Below are 21808 nucleotides of genomic sequence, written 5' to 3'. Positions count from 1 at the left end.
TGAAGAGAAGCAGGAAAGCTAAGGTGAATAATGCAGAAGAGGTGGTTGCAGTACCGGAAGGGATGGAACGTGGGAAATTAAGTAGAATTAAAAATCCCAAAGGTTCTGAGTCCAGGATAAGGTTGGCTGTAAATAACAGTTTCCCATTTACCAGGTTGGTGAATTTGAAGGTAAACACGTATCCATCCTTAGACATTGAAGTAAGAAGAAGAAAAGTCTGGAGGAACAAAAAGAAAACAGAAACAGCTATGGTCAAGCGCAAAATAAAGCAGAATATGTCAGAGGTAAAGGATGTTGGAAACAAGATGAGAAAAAACTTTGTGATAATGATCAGGGAACTTGATATTTTGGAAGTAAAAGAGGGGGTTAAGGTGGAAACGTACAGAGTAACACATTCCACGATAGTAGTGGACGAACTTTCCAAACCAATCCGCCTCAGGATTAAGAATACATGGAGCTTTTCTGCTAGGGTTGAATTCAAACTCAGACTGTATAAGAGATCTGATCTTCCCACGAACATGGGAAGAGGAAATCGTCAAGGAGGGTGTGAGAATTCACTCAAAAACGTACCAAGCCAGTACCCTAAAAATCCGTTTGGAAGAGTCTGGTGGCTCCCAGAAGGCTGGGAAGAAGCTGTGTTAGGGTTTACAAGGGACAAGGCTAGAATCACAAGGTTGATCCTGGGGCGAAGTTGGAGGGAAGTCTAGTCCCCGAGGAGGCTTGAACAGGTGAAAGTACGAGAAGCACAAGCACGGCGTGCCACAAGAGAAACTTTGCGGGACATAACGCCAAGGAGACCAATGAGAAGGAAACCGGACACAGGGGCAGGGTCAGAAGCAGTGAAATATGGTCCAGGAAACTACCGAAGAAAATAAATAAATAAATAAATAAATAAATATACAAATGAATAAACTGTTCAAAGGGATCTATGCTTGCCAATGCCAGCAGGGTGAGTTGGTACGTGGAACTGAGGATTTGAGCATGTCCGCAGAGTACCTTTTGGCCGAGCGGTTCCTGACGACTTGAATACAGAGTACCATCAGGCATCAGTTCCCTCCCCAATCCCTCAACTTAAACCAAACATGGATGTGACCAAAGCTAAAGGGAACAGAAGGAAGGGCAAAGTTATGCTCTCATTTCGTTCAAAAGCATCTTAGTGTACAGAACAGTCACCCATTCCGTGTAGGGGATAAAGCGTGGCTAGGGACCACACGGAACTTTCAACCCTATCTCTCAGCAACTCCACCGCCGGAAGCGGTGGTGGTCTTCACCACGACGGCGGAGTTAACCATATGCAGAAGAGAATTGGGTAGTTGTCACCGTCTCTTGGGACAACTGAGTAACTAACTTTTGAAGTGCTTGTATCACCTATCTTACTAGACAGGCGCTTAGTTGGATCTTTTCCCTTTTTTTTGTTCCTTCAGGGAAATGTGTAAGGAGCCTCTTGTCTCCTGTTTTGGGGGGTTCAGGTCTCAGCGTCAAAGTTGTTCTTCATTCGCAAGTTTAAGGGGGTCGCCTTATCTTGACTCCTTCTTTCACCTTCAGTCCTTCCTGCTCTGGTCTCTGGCCCAGCCCTTCTTTCCCCCGTGTTCTCTTTTCTTTTCTCTTCTTATCTTTCCATTCTGGTCTTTCCCTTCGATCTCTCTATCTTTCTTCCCTCTTTCCAGGGGCCCCGGGATCTCATTCCCTCTGTTCTCCTTAGGGGGGAAGGTGTGTTGTAACTTCACCTGCTGGACCCTCCCGCACCCTCCCCTCTCCCTCCCCCTCCTTGGTATGGTCCAGTGTGGACCATACCAAGGTCCTTAGAGTGCGAGATAGAACGTTCGTGTTGAAAGATTAACCGCCAAGCTGGAAGCACCTGTTCTCTTATAACTAATAAAAATATTCACAGAACCTACTTGGAGTGGTGACTCTTTACTACACAGTGCCACAAACGACTGCTACGTTTGCTCTTATCACCTTTTCAAACGGTGTATACTGTTAAAAGTGAGGGTATTTAATTCTTCTTACTACTCTCTTGCGTACAACGTTGATTGACCAATGAAGCGCATTCATTTATCACCCCCTACCGAGCACTCTATTTAAATTCAAAAACAAAGAAACGTATTCACCACTTGCTTATATACTTCTAAATTTGGAAACATTATAAGTGTCTGAAAGAATAAACATCGAAGAAGATGTTAACTTCAGTGGAACCAGTTAAAAAAGATACTCATTTATCAGTTCAGGATCTAGGGATGAAATATAAACAATTGGACTCAGAAAGTCTGATAATATATCTTTGTAAAATCGGATGTATTAATTAGCCAGAAGGTGCCAGCTATTTCTGATGTAGTGACTACAGTTCATGTGAAAATAGAATTCAAACTATCCTAGGTACCAGAGAAAATGAATACAATTCCCACCTCACCAAAGGGAATTGATATTTAATTAGTGAAAGAACGCACCTCAAGGTCCAATGCAAAGTAGGGCAGTGTAATATTCCTATAAATTGATGTGAATCAGTTTCCTGTTACAAGCACGATTAGACTGGAGAGCATGCAAGTTATTACAAATGGTCATGCCTACCTGTAAAACTTGTTGTAGGTACCTAGTGATGTAACCAGCATGTATAAGCTTACTCTCCCTCCCTGCTACTCACAGTCTGCTTGCAAGTCTTGTCTGTGTTGTTCTGTCTGTGACACAGTGGCACTGCTGGAGATGGGCTCTCTGAGATTCTACAGGGCTGGTAAACAGAGCTGGTGGAAACAGAACTTAGGAGTGCCCTAGAATGGGTAAGAGTTAGGGCCACGTCTCTAATTCCAGCTACCATCCAATTATTTAGTGACTCTGGGTTGCTGTGACTATATGTAACAGTACAATCCAAGTCGGCACATGCAGTTAGGGTAGTGAGGAGGGCTGGTATCATCATCACGGAGCACCCTCTAGTGCCACTCCATACATATATTTAACAGAAAGGGCAAAAGAGATGTGCAAGAAAGCAGATTCTCAGAAAAGTCTGGAATTTACCCCAGTGTTCCTCCTGTGTTTGGAGTCCATTTTTGTCTTTCACAGAATCCATGCCGTTTCCCAGTAGCACTCATGTGAAGTGTGCGCAGGGTGGATTCCATTTTCTCATGAACAAATACTTATTTGCTCATGCAACAATCTTTAATGCAGTTCTAACATCTTTTTTCTTTTTTTCCATTTTCCTGTTTCTCTATGAGGAACATATTTCCCCTGTATAGAAATCCCTTCCTATACAATTCCATAATATTGGTGTGCCCTTTGCCCATTCCCTCACTGGAAACTGACTTACTAGTGCTCCCTGCAATAACTAAATCACTCACGGTTTTAAACACTCATACATTTAAAGTATGTGGGTGTCCACGCATTTTTTAGAACATGCCAATCCTAGTATGACCAATGCCGGTCCTCGAGAGCAAGCTTGTAAGTGGCGGTACTACATAACGACAAACAGACAACATATCTGTAGCAAGCCTTCCTTTTATAATGCATTATTTAGTTCCCTTGCTGTTACCCCACCTCCCAATCTTATCCTCTTCATCATATCCTTGGAGACTTGTTTCTCCTGCTGCATCCCAAATGGCAAGTATTATACGGAATACACATACTACTTAAAAAAGTTTTGCAGGTCACCAAGGTGATATTCGACCTTACGAAGGTACCCATAGTACAGTTCGGTCTCTAGTGTGTCTTGGAACTATTGTGGGCTTTATAATCGACTCTAATGAGCTATATCCCATATATACTAAGTCACACAGCAATCAACACCTTGCTCACACGTGCTTTTAAATCCTGAAACTCTGAGTTAATGTCATGTGCGATTATGTGTAAAGTTGGACCTACTTAATTCCCTATAATGCATGTTGTTCAATACTTTCCCCACAGTTGTTTCTAGACATACGAATAAAACTATGTAGGTTTAGTGGATACACCTGTCATTTTGAAAACGTCTACTTATAATATACTACTAATGTGCATTCCCCGGTTCATTTAAATCAGACTTCTGACATTACTTGTTATATCCTGGCATGTCCTGTATAAAGTGTGTATCATAATTGATTCCTATTTTTTAAAATAAATATTTTTACATGGTGCCAGATATGTATGATGATCTCAAAAAAATTCAATAAGTATTTGCAGCGAAAGCATTTGTTCACAAGCCATCTATCCTCTATTTAAGTCATTGAAAAACGTAGTAACTCTGGTAAATACAGTTTCATAATTCATTTCTATATGTTTAAACGTCGGTACCTTATCCAAATGACTTAATAAATAAGGAAGAGCCTTCTTTTCTTTAAATTAGGTCTTTATTTTGTATTTTGAGTTATCAACAGCTCTGTAGATTTCCTAACAAAAATGCTGTATATTTTTACAAGTTGGGAAGTGAGGGTATTGGTGGTCTGGGATGTAACCTATCATTGAAAAGGCCATAAACCTTGAAGCTGGGAGGCGTATATGAAAGGCTGTCAGACATTCCAAACCTCAACACAGAGGTTGTGGACTTTGGGGAGACGTTCTATGTAGGAATTGAGGGAACTGTCCAGAATTCAACAGGGTCACCTAAGTAATCTGTGGCAAAGAGTACCCCATTGCAGCAATTTACCATTTGCTGTAGATTTTCCAGCTATTTATCTGAAACTATCACTGGGAATGTCAAGCAGGTTGTAAAACAATTGGACACAATACTAATTTGCTTTTCCAAGTAATTTTGTTTTGTATAGATCAGAAAGAGTGTTGTTCTTTCCCTCAACTGTATTGACCATGCTTTGATTCATTTATCAACTTTGATATATCGTATAATAAATGAAATTACAAATAATGTGATACGATTATTTATGTACTTCATTATTGGAAAACAATTGCAGGAGTCTGACAGCAAGAAAGAAGAAATAAAAGAGAAGATTCCAAGTTTGGTTGGATTACATAAAGATATGTCTACAGTGTTTAAGGAAATGGATCAGAAGGACTTAGAAACTATTCAGCAGGAACATGTGAGTAAACAACTGGATCATCCCAGTGAAGTAGAACCTCCTGAAGAATCCAAAAAGAAAACAGGGGACATACTTAGCCAGGTGATCCCAATTGTCTGAAAACTAACAGTTATTAATGTTAAAATGCCAAGCTAAATGTGATGTATCAGTGAACATACATAAACAAATGTGTGTAAACAATGATAACCCCCTAGGAATGGGACATCATAATCCCTACAGTGATGCGCGCCAACACCATTGTAAGGATATGATTCCCCTCCGACGGTCTGAAGGGCTCCTTGAGCCCATTGGAACCGTGGTGGTCGGTCTTGCTGACCGCCAAAGACACACCCAGCTTTGTAATGTGGCGGGGGTAAAACCTGCTTACGATGGTTGTGAAAACGCCACCGACAGGCTGTTAGTGGCATTTTCACCACCATCGTAATCAGGCCCAAAGTGTCTTGGAAACATTGCTTCAAGTGGAGCACATGATAGGAAAACAGATTCTGTTTTTGGGGATGTATTGGCTTCCTAGCTGAGTTTAAACTCACATCTGGGAATTATGACTGTTTTCTGTTAAATTTTTAATTTTTAGCCCATTACTTTAAAATGTGTATGGACTCTTGGACCTAAAAGTCAAGGTAGAAATTTTGAATAATTATTTAATCCCCAGGGGTTCTCATCATTTAACTACTTCAACACTTAATGTTCTGTGGCGATATAGGGAAATATGAAATATGTAAATATATTTCGCCAATAGGGAATAAGGAACCCCTTGGACCTCAAGCAGAAATAGACTAAACATTCCTCTTTCCAGTGTATCTCAGCACCCTGCATGCACATCCACTGCATACCCACTGTTATTCCACTTTTACCCTTTCCACAAGGACCCCAAGAGTATTCAGTTCAAATAGAATCCATCCTCATTGGTCCCTTGTACCCAGTTTGCCTATGCACCATGCATGCTGCCATTGTCAGCTGCACAGTACTGCCATGTCCCAGATATCACCGTCTAGTCCTGCTTTCGGAAAGAACAAAGCGCGGAGATATCTCCTTGGAGATCGAATTCAAGCGCTATATAAGAACCGAAAATAAATAAATAAAAATAAATGTCAAACCCTGGGATTGTTGTTCTTACTCCTCTCTACTGAGTGGCACTGTCTGCTGTGGTACATCTCTCTACTGCAAGGACTGAACTGAATGATATGGGAGAAGGTGCAGAATTGAATGACTACACCAGAGGGTCTGACTTACCAGCTTATCTGTATTATGGGAAGTTGCACTTATGCTTAGGTCAACTGCTGGGTGATGCAAGTGGGAACAAGGAGCCCACGCAGGTACCGGGCATAAGAGGAGAGACGCATATCAAGACAAAAGCTGCAACATGAGTTATATTACTTAGTCCACTCCTAGACTTATTTAAAAACAAAAAAGAATCTTTTTCCCAGGATGAGCCTACACAGTGACAGTTTTTACTGGATTAAAGTGAAGGATGACAGTCTTCAGTACTGTTACCCCTTGCTACAATATGATTGGCCAGTGTAATTGAGGTATATACAACTTAATAGGTGTATTTTTAATTTTTATTTGTTCAAACCTTGCAGGATGGCTCAGAGATTAAATCCTTGTCACTGTAATTTAGGTATATTTACATCATGAGTTTCAATTAAGGCAAGGCTGACTCAGACCTCCATCCTTCTGAGGTTGGTAAATTGAATACTAATAAATTAGACCATAAATTCACTGGGTTGTGTTGATAGCATTTCGACCTGTGTAACCTCCTGCCTCACAATGACGCCCTTTTCCCTCCCAGACCTCGTGTCCCAGCACCAACACTACAAATATGTAAGTTGGTGCTCCCATTTTTTGGAGAAATTGCACTCCGCTCACCTAGTTATACCTCTTCAGAATTAATCTTTACCATAAGACTTATCATATGTTACAAAATGGTTCATCACATGAATACTGGAGAGAATCATTTTACAGAAGCATGTTAAATGCCAGAGGCCATAAGGTTGCTGCATTGTGCCGACGGCCTTTCGCGCTGTATTACGTTAGGTCATCATCGGGACAAAGATTACACAAATTACTTTTTAATGGTGTCAGAAGAACGTATATGGGGAGAGGAAAAGTGAAATGACAGTAGGGCCCAAAGGGAATTTCAAACCAGAGAATTAGATCGATTAGGAATGGCAAATAGCTACCAGGGCGCAGTCTTTCAGCCTTTAAAGGGGAAAGAACATATGACAAGTCATATATTAAAGATTAACCAGGTCTCATACCCCAGTCAACATCAGATCAATTTCTTACACTTCTAATAGTATTTCTTGCCAAATAACATTTAGATTTTCTTGCCATATTAGTGACATTAGAGTAAGTATGGGCGGAAAATCCGTTCCGCTCGCGGATTTTGCGGATTTTCGGTAAATTCGCAATCCGCGAGATTCGCGAATTTCCCGCAAAATTCGCAAATCCGCGAGCAGCGGATTTTATGGCTTGCTCGCACTGTTCGCGTGAGTTCGCGACTTCCCAGTTCAACTTCGTGCCCCGCGAATAAGCGCTAAATTGCAGAAATACGATCTTAGCAAAACTGAAACTACTTACCAGGTTCAAAAGTTCAAGCTCATCATTAGTAGCCATTTCCTGTAGTGCTTCCTGAGGGGCCCCTCCAGAGTTCAGTTGCCTACTTGCAACTATTATGTGACCCTGCTCTGACCCTCAGAATAGTTACGCAAAGGTCCTGAATTACAGCTAAGGCAGACAAGCAGGAGCCAGGATGGAAGTTCAAATCCAGTGACACATTAATCAGCCCCTAATTCATTATTGTCAGTTGGGGCAGGGCAGGTGTTGTAACTAATTTTGCAACAATGAAAGCACTTAGCAAGTGCAAAAGATCACTAATCAGGAAGCACTAAGGAAGCAGGTGCCAGCTAAAAAAATATTCTGTGACACATTAATCAGCCCCAAATTAATTCAGGTCACTTGAGGCAGGGAAGGTGTGCTTTGCTTTGCCACAATAATGTACACCAGAGGGTGCTGTGATGAAACAGAGGGTGGCATGGGTGGGCCAGAGGGTGGCATGAGTAGTCAGAGAGTGGCAGTGGTGACAGAGAGTGGCAGTGATGAAGAAGAGTGTCCCAAACAGGCTGGACACGTAGAAACAACAAGTTCGCAAAACTTGCGACCCGACAGGTAAGTTCGCGTTTGCGAAATTGTACAAAACCCTCGCGAACTGGCAGAAACCCGCGCGAACACACAAAAAAAAATCTGCAAATTCGCGAGAATTCGCGGATTTTGCGGATTGCGAGTTCGCAAATCCGCAAAATTTGCGAACGCGAGATTCGCAAAATTCGCCCATGCTTACATTAGAGGTCCTCACCAGGCATTGCTAATGATCAAGAAACCTTGCTCTAAAGGTGAAGCATGGGAGCCCAAATTTCAGCATTGGGTTTTTAATAAGATTGTGCCCTCCTCCATAGCTTCTAGCGTGCCTCATCTCCCAGATGCTATAGCCGAATGAAAGAATGATTGGTGATCAGTGAGATCCTTCCACTTAGCACAAACGTAACCTGTTGTTTGTACAACTATACAGCCATGTTGTTGTTCTTTCACATTAATTTAACAGATTTAATGCTATGGAATATTAATGCTAGTCTAAAAAAGGCACTGTATAATTCAGTAACACCTTTTCAATGTTCTAAAACTACAGGTGTCTCTCTGGAAGGAAGAAAAATCTTCTGAGATGAAATTAACATCACAGGATTCAGTTAAACAAGATACTTCTACACCAGTTTGTGAATCGTTCAAGGTTGGAATTGAAACCATTACACAGGGAGATTCAGACAAGAGACCTGGGCAAGCCATAGAAACAACATCTGGTATTACACTTGAAGAATCTGAAAAGGATGTTTCGGTGAGGAAGATGGTAACAGTAGTCACTGAACTCGTAACTGACACTCAGGAGATTATAACAGCCAAACTATCCAAGGTACGCCTGAATATTAATATAAAAAGCCAACTTACAAACAGAGTTATTCATTACTACTTGGGATAAGGAATCTGCAATGATACATGATTGGGATTCATCCAGGATTCCAAGACCACATTGCTGTGTAGCTCTAAACGGTCAATGAACTCAGGGTTAATGCCATAAATTGATTTTGTCTCACATTGGGTTGACATGAAACTTCTCATTAATATAGGTGATATTTTTGATTTTTGTCTGGGTTCTTTTTTTATATATGTGGAGATGGGATTAGCAAGACTCTGGTTATAAAATTGAAAATATTTGAGCTACAGTACAGGCCTTGGAAGTTAGATGACTCAGAAACTGACTCATTGATATGGAAAGGAAAATATGTCATCTGGTAGAGACATCTAGCCATAGATACTTACTTAAGAATCCTCCCCCAGGCGCTAGACTGTATCTGGAAAAAGATTTCACAGCCTGTCCATGCGTCAGAAAAGGGCGCCGCTCTTCTCTGTATCTATGTCATCATGCGATGTGCAGATGGAATCCATATAACCCACCTCCCGAACACGCTGACATCAGTTCGTTTTTTTCTGTGCTTGCAAAATGCATTTGTAGACCTTAGGGGCCCATTTTGTGTCACATTTCCAAATTTGGTGTGAGAAACAGTGTGCTTTTCGCAATGCCTTCAGGGTTTAAATCCTGTGGATATTGTGACAGACAGATGTGGTCACAGGTCCTGTTTGAGGTGCCTGGGAGACCACCATGACGCGGATGTGTGTGGTTCCTGACACCATCTTTGGCCGAAGGCGTTGAGATAGCGTTGCATGAAACTTCTGGTGGTGCGACTGTCTGAGGTACGCAATGTTGTCAGTCCTCGCCGAAGTGCAGTGGCCGGTCCAGTAGCCGTTCAGGTGAGGGGCCATTTTGTCGACGTTAAGGGAAGCGCTGAAGCACCAAGAGTCAAAACTTAAGTTTGTTTTTGACACTGTCGCCCAACTTTCAGTTGTAGAGCATTCTGTGGAGTCTACCTTGCACCTCCCTAAATATCCTGGGACTGGGGTGACTCTAACCCGAATACAGGAATATTACATTTCCCTGATTAAGGTCTTTGGGCCTCAATACCTCTCTGCCATGTTTTCTAGCCCCATCGAGGTGGGAGGTGCCCCTAATGGATCCTCGCTGGCGGGTCTGCCCATGGTGCCAGTTGGGCCTTCTGAATCTGTTATCGGATTCAAGATGGTGCTGTTGCACAGCCCTTCAAGGTCTTCACCTTCAGCATCAGAGTCAGGTCAGCCCAAGAGGTAAGCTGTGCAAATTGATGGCTCACCAAATACTCGACTTCACATCAACACATTACTTCAGTGACATCAATGGAGCCAACCTCTTAAAGCAACTTTCCATCTGCCCCTATACAGCCTGTTTCTGGTCTTACTATGGGAATGTAGTTTGACAGGTGAAGGGGAGAAAATAGGTGTCAATACCCAATTGACAATACTGTCCAGCCTCCCTTGAAGGAAAATTGGCTGATAGACCTGGGCGAGGCTAGTGGCCCTCACATCCTCCCCAGCTTCAGATTTGCTTTCTCCACATGGTATGGCAACAGAGGTGAGTTCCTCTTATGCAGTGGTATCATGGTGGGCAGATGTTGTCTTAGATTGCCAGCTCCCTTCAGTGGAATTGTCTACAGACTCTTTGGTTGATGATTACACCAGGGTAAGACAGGAGTGGAGACCGTACTTCCTTATAATGAGTTTCTCCACAACATATTGTTAGGTGCTTGGGTAAGGCTGAAAACAGGAATGCCTGTAGACAGGGCTATATACCATAGGGATTGGCCCACCCCTGGGGACCATGTCTGTCTCTTAAAACATCCCTCCCCAAAAGGTCTGGTTGTGCAAGTAGCAACAGCCTCTGCAGACTCAAATGCCCTCCCTCTTTTTCCATCAAGCACAGAGTCCAGATGGCTGTAAAGTTGTCGGAGGAATCTGATCTTTTCGGTAAGTGCAACATTACGATCTTTGAATACTACATTTATTCTCTGAAGGTTTTCCCAGGTGTTATGAGACTTAGTGGAGAGTACGCTTCACTCTCTCCCAGAGGAAGCCAGAAGTTAACTGCCGCAGATGGTGTGTAATGGCCAAGAGGCAGAAAAATTCACTGTAAAATGTGGTATGGACACCACTGATTCCATGGGTAGAGCTGTGTCTCAGTCATTTGCACTGCGCAGACAAGCTTGGCTTCATCGATCTGGGTTTTCAGAGCCCATACAGAATAGCCTCAAAGATATTTCATTTGATGGTGTACATTTATTTGGTGTTCATGTTGATTCAGCTTGTTATGATTTTGAGCTGCACGATGTGATAAAGACACCTAGACATGTCTTCGAAGGCTCTGCTTTATTTCTTTCTTACTTTGTAGATGGAAGTGTTTATTCATCACTACGTTGCAGTATGTATTCCCAGTGTGATGTTTCTGTTTACTGCAGGAGTTTGTGGTTCTTTAACTACCTTTGCGATTCTTTCCATGTTTTGCCTGACCCGTACTCTGGTCAGTTGTGATTATAGTAGTAGAGTACAGTTGTGTTCTTTACACTAAATTCCACAATATATGGCTTTCTTGATTACTATTACTGCTTGGCACACAAGTTATGCCTTTCTCCTTCAGCTCTGCGAGGGGAAAGGTTATGAGATGATTTCTAAATATTTATGTGCTGAGTTAGGACTCTCATCTTGTGCACTATTGGACCCTCGTTTGGGGGTACAGTGTTCTAGCCTCTGGGTTGGAGTATTTATCTGACTTACAACATCATACATTTGTGACGTTTAGTACCCCTTATTATGTGCTTTTGATATTTTTACTTTCATGTGTGTATCAGTATATATGATCATTGTGGGCCACAAGATTATAATCTTGTGAGACTTTAAACACTTTGGGATCTATTATGAGTCTGGGGGCCTGGCAGTGGCGGTATTCTGACTGCCCAATTACAATTAGGGCAGTTGGACCACCATTGCCCCGCTACAGCTGGTGGTATTTCAATACTCAAGAGGCCACAATATGGTTGGCGGGACCGCCACGGTCCTACCAAACATATTATGACCGAATTCATGGCGGTCCCTCCTCCATGAAAACTGTGGCAGAGAGGAAACAAAAGGGCCCTACAAACTTTACGGAAAGTACTTTGGAAGTATCTGCAAAGGGTCTTCCTTTCTCCAACTTGCATAAAGCATTTTATATTCCACAGTCTTGGGGGTGACAATTGGTAATTGTTCTCGGATTGCCCATCCCTTGCTCCATAGGTCTGCACAGTTGTAAGCTGTATAGTGGGGTTCATTTCCTTAAAATCTGTGGGGGTGAGATATGTAAGCTCATTCTGCCAAGAAGGGGCACAGAATTACTATGGGCATGGAGGGAGATACTATATATCCTGAATGTTAAGGTGGCCTGCAATTGTTGCAGCACAAAATGATGCCCCCACCCAATAGAATGTGGTGAGGGGCCCCAGAGTCTTTAATTTCTCAATGATATTTATTGGCTTTATACAGAATGGGAGCCCGCTGGAGGGCCGAGGCTCTCTGTCTCAAGCTCCTGTGGCCTGCTGCAATATGTGCATGTTGAGATCTGTATCCATCACATGGCAAGCATTGCTGAATGCATAGTTCTTGTATGGCTTGTTGCCACAAGATGTAATTCAACAAATGGTGAAGCCAATTGAAAATGAGTTAACACAATAACAATGTTGCTTCCTTGCTACAAGGATCTGGTGTATCTCGACAGGGGATTTGCATTGAATACTGTTAAACATGACAAATTAAATGTCTAAAAACAATCCTAATATAAGCCTTTCCCTCTCTCACCCTGTCCAAGCTTCATATTACATGTGCTTATTGAGACAAAATATATTTCTTCAAATTGCCCTTTATTCTGTCTAGTAATAAGCCATTTGGTGTCTTTGGGAGACTGCTGCTGCTTAGGAATCAAAAATATATTGAAGGGGGGTGATTCCAGCCAATTGACCTCTCTATGACAACATATAATCTACAGCGACTCAGTAATTAATCAATTTATGGTTGCATACTATGTAGATCATGCTGAAGGGTCTACAATATACATTGTTAAGCACCAATATTCATTTAATTTAAAAGTTTTCCCTGAAATCTCGGGCTACAATGGCAGGACTCCTCTCAGGTCAACGCTCTACCACTCACCTACCAGGAAGGTTCTTTCTGTCTTCCTAGATATACCGTTTCTCCCTCTTCCCAGCCAACTACAGCACGATAACCATAATAATTGACATACAAAAAAGGGCCATTAAACGTAATGGGGTAACCCAGTAACCCTCTGAACCTGGGTAGTTTAACTAAAGAAGAACAATGGTTCTGTCGGGAATCATTTACATTGAAGATATAATGAATATACAATTGTGAAAAAAACTAATTCTAAGGAGAAATTAGTAAAAACAAACACCTGACCACAAACAGAAGATATAGGCACATTTTTGTATTTTAGCCTTCTTCACAGTTTGAATCTCAATATATATATATATATATATATATATATATATATATATATATATATATATATATATATATATATATATATATATATATATATATATATATATATATATATATATATATATATATATATATATATATATATATATATATATATATATATATATAAGCTGTCCAGGACAAACAATACATCAACAAAGTGTACAATGGGAAAGTGGGTCGTGACTGGTGACAGGGTGCTCAATGAAAATTTAGACAATAAACATAATCATAAGCATACATATATATACAATATTTGAATAATGTGTGTTCACTGTTAATTACACTTGTTTCAAAATGGATAAATTAATTCTTTAGTTCGTTGAAACTCTGTGTGGACCGATACATAGACAGAACGTCGATATTTCCACCCTAGATAGGATGCGCTGATTTGTCTGCATCTAAAAGCGGGTCTTCCTCAGGACTGCAAAAGGTTGGACAGCCTATGAATGTAAAATATATAAGGTCCAGGTCTAATGTGTGTCAGGATTCAAAATACTCTCAGTTGGATTGCCGAAATCGGCTTACCTTGTGAAAGCGGATTGCATCAACAAAAAGGCTTCAACTGAAGGGCGGAGGATGTCAGCCGACAAACTCCAGTTCATTTAGGGAGTAAAGTTCCCACGGAAAGAATTAAGCACGGGAAACTATTAGGGCTTTGCACCAGAATGGTAAATCATATCGTATGGGTAATTGAGGTTAGGGCTGTGCATACCTTCTTTAATTTGTAAGTGGTCTTCAACACCAGCCGGTGGGAAGATCCTTGTGTTTCTGTGCCACCGGAGCGATCACCTGGAAGGATTGAGTACCAGTCTCAGTCCTAGGTAGTGATATGCGTACTAGGATGTAACAGGTGACTGTTTTGAAATTAAACGGCCTGTGGTGACTAAGGGTGACCAAATCTAAACCTGAATGTACCCATCAATACGGCAGAAGGCTGTTCAGTGACATACTGTGTTTATATGCATGAGGCAGATAGCAGCTGAACTTGTTATCTGGGCGTATAAAATAATTAAGCACATAATTATAGAGTCTCCGAGTGAGGGAGTCATGCTAGAGCCAAGATCTTTACTGGTGGTAACGGTATACATGGCGCGGTTAAAAATGTGCGCAGTGTTTAAACAGGTTGAAAGTACAGTGTCAATATACGTGAGTTTACATTACTTAAAATGACCATTAGTGCAAACAGGGCTAAAAATGACAGCACGAGATCGGGCAATTATGTAAACTCCGTATAAACGCCGATGTTACCTGTGACGGGTTAAAACATATTGCTACTGTGTGCCCCGTGAGGAAAAACGTGTGGCTTTAAACAATCAATAATGGAAAAAACGGCTAAAATGCGTCAGTCCTGACCCAGGCAAAGATTTAAACTACATGAGGACATGTTGGGTGAAACATCTGGCAATTATGTTCCCAGTGAGAAACTGCATGTGGCTTAAATCGGTCTAGGGAGGCTTAAACAACAAGCATTTGCAATGCAATAGGTCTCGCAGTAGGAAGGTTTGAGCTATTGGTATTGTAAATGACACATTTTGTATTTTTGTTTTGTTTTTGAAAATAGCGAAATTAATAGCTTTGTCATTTACAATGCCAATAGTTATAACTTTTGCAAATGTGACACCTATAGCATTTGTAATGCAATATGTGTTGTATTTATGTGACTTACATGTATTGATATTACAAATAACAATGGCTTTTAATTTTTTTAAATAATTAATACTTAAATAAAAGTTATTGTAATTTATAATGGCAATAGCATAAACTTTTGTAAATAACTTTTGTGAAGATTATGTTCAGTGTATTTTATTGTGACAAAAATCCAATTGCTGTGGGGGGGCGGGGGAGCGCATTCCTTTGAAGTCTGATGCAGGCTGCCAAATGGTGAAGATGTGGCTGGTATGTTAAAACAAGCTCTCAGTAATCGGAAAGTGGGGTCAGAGCGGAATCCCAGTGGATAGTGCCTGGGAAACAAATGTAGATTGGTGGATGAGGGCTTAGAAACTGGGCTACAGGCTGCCCACGGAAATTTGAGAACGTCTGGGGACAGTGGAGGACATGGAACCTTAAAGTAGGCCCGATGTGGAGAGGTCCTAGGAAATGGGGGTGGAAACTGAAGCGGGGCCTCTACAGGAGGAAACCACGGAACATCCGCAGGGTTAGGAGTAAGCTTATCCATCAATCACTGATCGAACATGCATGGACTGTGGTGATGGTTGGGGGAGAACCGGTATGCCTCACAGGTTTGTTTATTGCGGTTTGTCTCATGTATCAACTTAATAAAAAGAGGTTTTAAAAAACAAAAAAACTGTACTGGCAAAGCCAAAAGGTCAGCTGGAACATTTCAAAGGCAAGACCTATTGGCTTTGTCATTACTTGCTATTATTGGTATTCACATATTCATCCTGCCACGTTGTTCAGCCACCGGTTGATTCTACCCATCACTGATGATGTCTGGAATGTTGTCATTGCACCAGTCTTCGCTCATCACATTTCAGACGTTCAATAAATCCACGTAAGAAACTCCTTTTTTTCTACGGTTTTCATTTACAATCCAACGAACAGAACGCAAAGCCCCCATTCACTCCAGTGGAGGCATATTTATCCTTATAAAGGAAACGGCCTTCGTCATCCTGCAATGGTAGTCATAACATTGTACAATACTGGAAATATGAGCTGCTGTGCCAGGAAGTACAGCTGTGAGCAGCGCTAGAGTCACGCATGGACACACGTATGAGGTAGAGGGGGGGCTTGCTTTTGCTCTGCCCAACCCCCATCAACACTTGTCTGTGTCCCATTCTGTCCCACGAGTGCCCTCTTGAGCTGCCTGAATCCCACGTACATAGCCTCCTCGAAGCCCTTTTATAGTACACCAGGCTGACGAGGTTTGGAACGTGCGCCCACACTAGGGCTCCGCAGAGTTCCCTACAGGAAGATGCTACAATTGAAATGGTTGCTGGGCTTTTGGCAAATACAAGCAGGAATGGTCTTATCCCGCTGGGGCACAGGGGGTTGTACTACGGCTGGAGATCTCTACCAAAATGAAGTCTTCCTCACCAAAAATGAGGCCCAGGATTACTATCAACTACCTCACAGCCAATTCCTGCAAAACGCTAAGATCTCCGACTCAGTCCATGAGATATGCCGGCGGCCCACCTTCCCCGCAGAGCCGGAGGCGTCCTATACACTACAGCGGCTATTGGACCCTGGAACCACTGGGGAAATGACCTCGCATTTATAAAGCCCTGAAACTGACCTGCAGGGTGGACGTGGAGCTGATTCGGAACAGGTGGTCGGAAGACTTACCTCTTCCCCTCACAGGCACGGATATGCGACAGGCATAAGAAGTGGCAAGCAATTCTCGGTTTAAATTCATATAGTTTCATCATTTACACCGCACTTACCTCAACCCCAGAGGCTCCAGAAGATATATGCAACACACTCCTCTGGATGCCCGCTCTGCGGGTTCGAACCAGCTACGTTCATGAGGAACCATTGGGCCAAAACGTTGAGTCAGATTACCGGGGTCCAGCTCGAGACCACAACCAAACACTGTCTCCTAAGCATAATTCTAGCACCCAAAAAGGGGATCCTGCAGTTTCGCTTGCACTTTCTCCGCCGCACCAGTCCCTTTTCTATGTCGGCGCTGCACTGAAGGACACAGTCAGCGGCTGGATCTGACGTCACATCCCCGGGCACCGCAGCTTGCAGCGTTAGTGTGAGCACCGGGGCAGGGCCACGAACTTGGTGCCACGTCAGGGCTAAACCTGGGGCGGCGGAACACCGACATGAACCCGGCACACCACGAGCATCCGTGAGAGCAGCACCTGCAGCTGCAGCCGCAGCCATGGAAGCCCGCTACAATCTGAAGAGCCCCGGTAAGGATCGGCAAAGCCCCTCCCTCTCGCTCATTGTGAGACTGGCAGAGGGCAGCTGCCCGTGACACCCAACCACCGTGTGTGTGTGTGGGGGGGGAGGGTAGAGGGCTGCGGCGGCGTGTGTATGCGTGCATGTCTGTGTGTGTGCAGGGGCGTGGGGGGCTTCAGCGTGTGTATGTGTGCGCGCGCCTGTGTGTGTGTGTGTGCGTGCATGCAGAGGGGTGGGGGCTGGCTGTGTCTGTGTGTGTGTGCCGTTAATGCATGCGAGGGAAGCGAAAGAAGGGGCTGTGAGTTAGTCTGCCCAAGCGCGACTCAGAAGCGCGCTCACGCGGTCAAAACTGAGACTGCAAAAGTGCGCGTCTGAGTCGTGTCTTCATTCCCAAATACGGCTGACAATAGGTCTGAAGCGAGGATTCGCTTACTTGGCGTGTTAGCGCGGGACGTCTTACTTGCTCTCCGAAGCTCATCTTCTGACAGCTCGGGCATAGGACAGACTCCTATAAGTCATGCACGCACAGTGGCGGACGTGTCGGATGCCTGAATGCGGACTCATCTATCTCTGACACTCACGTTGACATTGCGTGTGCATGATGAAAGAATTAACTGCATGCTGTCTTAAGGGGTGTCCTATAGTGGATGAAAACCTTATGTGCTGTCTTAAGGAAGTATCCTATGCTATCATGTCTTAATGAGAGAAAACTATTGTTGAATCATGTTGTTCTTACTACATTATAATTTATGATGGCCACTCCGTTGTGGTTACATTTTGTGGCTCATACACATATTTTTTCACAAATCAGTGATATTTACATATTTAAAAACATAAACAGCCACAGCTCAGTTACATTGTTATCACAGTTTTGATGGGGTAGGTATCCTCACATAGGCTCATAAGGTTGTAAGTTTGCATGTTGTATCACAGCCACAGCTCAGTTACAGGTTACAGTTTTATAGAGCGCAAACTTGACCCGTTAGGGTATCAGAGCGCTTTACGGAGTCATAGAGTTGTACAAGAGGCATGGGATCACAGGAGTAAAACATAAATTAGGGAGCGTGGGGGGAGTTGAGTACAAGAGGGATGGAAGTATACAGTACAGTTAGTATTACAGTTTCTTGGTTGGCCGAAGGTCGACGGAGGAAGGCAATAGTATCTGTGGTGGTTGGGGAACGGGGTTTAGCCGAGGAATTTACCCTTAAGGAAGGATTTGGCCTCCTTTTTGAAAGGTGCAAGGGAGGGGATTCTTCTAATGGCGGGTGGGAAGGAGTTCCATATTCTTGGTGTAGCCCCAGCAAACGCCCGATTATAGTTTTTTTTCTTCTGAAAGCGTGCAGGCTTTAGTAGGAGGTCACTGGCAGAGCGTGAGTTTCTGATTCCTCCGGATACCGCAAGTTTCTGTGCAAGATATGTTGGGGAGTTTGAGTGTAGGGCCTTGTGTGTGATGCATGCTACCTTCAATTGTGTTCTGGCCTCGAGAGGAAGCCAGTTCTGTGCTTTCAGATGTGGAGAAATGTGATCAAATTTTTTGGTGCCGGTAAGTAGTCTGGCAGCAGCATTGAGGCAGGCTTTTAAAGGTGCTAGGGAGATCTTGAGTAAACCAGAGAGGGTGGAACAGCCATATTCTAGTCTAGAAATGACTAGGGCTTGGACTGTGAGTTTTAAGTCGGGAGCGTCAAGGAAGGGTTTCAGTTTCTATAGGTAGCTCAGGTGGAATCTGGCAGATTTGAATGAATGAATGAATGAAAAAATGAATGAAAATACATTTGTACAGCGCGATTGCTGCCCTGAGGCGTCCAAGCGCTAGGGAACCAGAAAGGGTGTAATGAGACTGTCAGAGACTAGGAGGAAGATGGGGGGGCTGAGATGATTACGGAGATTTGAATAGATGAGTTTTTAATTGCTTGCGGAAGGAGGCAAGGTTCGGGTTAGATCTCAGGTGAAGGGGAAGGGTGTTCCAAATTTTTGAGGCGTTGAGGGTGAACATTCTTCCACCTGCTCTAGATCTCTTGATTCTGGGGATTGTTGCCATGAAGGCCTGGCTGGAACGTAGTTCACGGCCAGGGTGGTATTGGCTGACTAGGCTACGCAAGAGTTTTGGGCCCGAGTCCCAGAAGGCCTGATGGGCAATGCACATTGCCTTAAAGGTCACTCTTTTTCGCACTGGTAGCCAATGAAGGCTGGTCAGTGCCTCTCTGACTGAGGTTCTTTGTGGGATTTGCAGTAGGGTGCGGGCCGCACAGTTCTGCACCAGTTGCAACCTATTTAAAGAGTACTCTGGGGCTCCCAGGTAAAGGACGTTGTTTGAGTCCAGGCGTGATTGTATTAAGCCCTGAATAGCTGTTTGTTTGGCCTCCATTGGGAGCAGGGGTAGGACCTTCTTCAATGTCCGAAGAAGTCCAAAGCAGGTGGCGGAGAGCTTTGTGGCCTGGGTGTTAAAGGTGAGGTTCTTGTCCAGCCACACGCCATTGAGTTGATGTGGTCTCGCATGTTCAGGTTGCAATCCAGGTTTATTCCTAGCGATTTGGCCGAGTCCACGATGGTCGGTGGACAATTTAAGGCTATGATGGCTTTAATCCATGTCTGGATCTCAGGGACGGTTTTAGGAGGGGAAATTAGAAGAAATTCAGTTTTCTTTGCATTTAGCTTGAGTTGGTTGGAAGAGAGCCATTGGACAGTCAGCTTCAGTGACTCATTCAGAGAGAGAATCTCTTCGAGAGATGAGATTTTGATGTAGATCTGAGTGTCGTCGGCGTACATATGATAGGAGATATTTGCGGTGCGAAGGACTTAGGCAAGCGGTTCTAAATAAAGGTTGAAGAGGGTGGGGGACAGCGTTGATCCTCGAGGGACCCCAACCATGACCGAGGAAGGAGCAGACAGGCTACCGTTAATTAGGAATCTCTGAGATCGGTTTTGGAGGAAGGATTTAAACCATTCGAGGACAGGGCCATCTAATCCCATCCTAAATTTGAGGTGTTCGAGTAGCTTCCCATAGTTGAATGTGTCAAAGGCCGAGGATAGATCTAGGAGAATTAGGAGACAGGTTTTGCCTTGGTCAAGGGCTTGGAGGGCATCATCAACGATGTGGAGCATGGTTGTTTCAGTGCTGTGTCCAGGACGGAATGCGGATTGGCAGTCATCGAGTAGATGGAAGTCGTTGATGATGTGATGACTTAGCTGCAGTTGCACACATTTCTTCAGCACTTTGGCTAATAGAGGAATGTTGGAAATAGATCTGAAATTGTCTGGGGAGGTTGGATCCAGCAATGGCTTTTTTAAAATGGGGAGGACTTGGCCCGCTTTGAGGGAGTCAGGGATTGATTACTGCCGAAGAGAGGCATTTATTATCGCAGTCCAGCAAGGAATAATGGATTGGGCGGCGGCAGCGAGACAGTTAGAGGGGAGCGGGTCGTTGAAATGGTTGTTCGGGTTTAAGGTGTAAAGGATTTTGGCGATAGAGTCTTCATCATAGAGAGTGAAGTTGGACCAGTGTGCTTGAGTCTTAGGTGAGGTCTGCTGAGGTTGCATGGGTGGAGGGGGCTGGTCAGGGTGCGGTAGAGAGTGTTGGGCGGAACTCAGTTCATTGCCCAATGTTTTGATTTTGTTCACAAAAAATGAGGAGAATTCATCGGATGTAATTAGAGACTTGGGGTTTTCTTTTGATGTTTTGGCCAGTTTGTTAGACTGGTGTTTGATCAGTTCAAAGAGTTTGCGGGGTCGGTTCTGGGCGTTCCCTAGTTCCGATCTGAAGAATTCTTTTTTTGAGTTGAGGACCTTCCTGTTGTAAGTATTTCTGGCTTGGCGGAGAAGTTTTAGATGAGCGGCAGAGGGGTGCTGTCTCCAGATTCTTTTGGATTGTCGAAGGGATCACCTCTCATTGTTGAGGGACCCGGTGATCCATGGGTTTCTATCTTTTGACTTGAGTTCTTCTTAGTTTTAGCAGGGTTAGGTCATCCAGAATGGTCGACATAGTTGCAGAGTAGTGATCGTTGAGGTCACTGACCGATGTGATATGCTGGGGGGGGGAGGGAGGTCAGATTTGCAACGAACCTCAAGTTCCTTTTGGTCCAGCTTCTTGGTGTCTCTGACCCAGCGTTAAGGAAGCACCGGTTGGGGTGCCCTTAACTTGTGGGTGCCAGGTAGAAGGAAGGTAATGGTGTGGTGGTCAGACCAATCACAAGGGTCTATAGAGATAAGCTTAATGGTTGCTTCCTTGGAGATGATCCAGTCTAGAGCGGCCCCTTTTGAGTGTGTTGGGAGTAAGCAAGCTTGGGTCTGGGCTTGATCAGTCAGGAGGTCTTTAATGGCGTTGACATTGGGATCCTTAGGATCGTTCCAGCGCAGGTTGAAATCGCCAAGGAAAATGTATTTGGCGTTGGAGGAGCTCTTTGCTGTGAGAATTTCCATGAGGTAGTCAGTGAAGTAAT

The 21808-nt window shown here is 43.6% G+C and overlaps 1 protein-coding gene across 1 annotated transcript in view; it reads left to right on the top strand.

Moving 5' to 3' along the window:
- Nucleotides 1–21808, top strand: part of SYNE2 (spectrin repeat containing nuclear envelope protein 2) — a 1750628-nt gene that overhangs the window by 728924 nt on the left and 999896 nt on the right. Inside the window, exons 72-73 of the mRNA XM_086937933.1 lie at nucleotides 4872–5078; nucleotides 8686–8964. Of these exons, the coding sequence (XP_086794059.1) occupies nucleotides 4872–5078; nucleotides 8686–8964 (486 nt within the window). The remainder of the gene's footprint in view (nucleotides 1–4871; nucleotides 5079–8685; nucleotides 8965–21808) is intronic.

Source organism: Lissotriton vulgaris, chromosome 9, assembly GCF_964263255.1.
Source record: "Lissotriton vulgaris chromosome 9, aLisVul1.2, whole genome shotgun sequence".
Lineage (NCBI taxonomy): Eukaryota > Metazoa > Chordata > Amphibia > Caudata > Salamandridae > Lissotriton > Lissotriton vulgaris.
The sequence above is the reverse complement of the archived record's forward strand: the minus strand, read 5'-3'. Positions and strand labels throughout refer to the sequence as shown.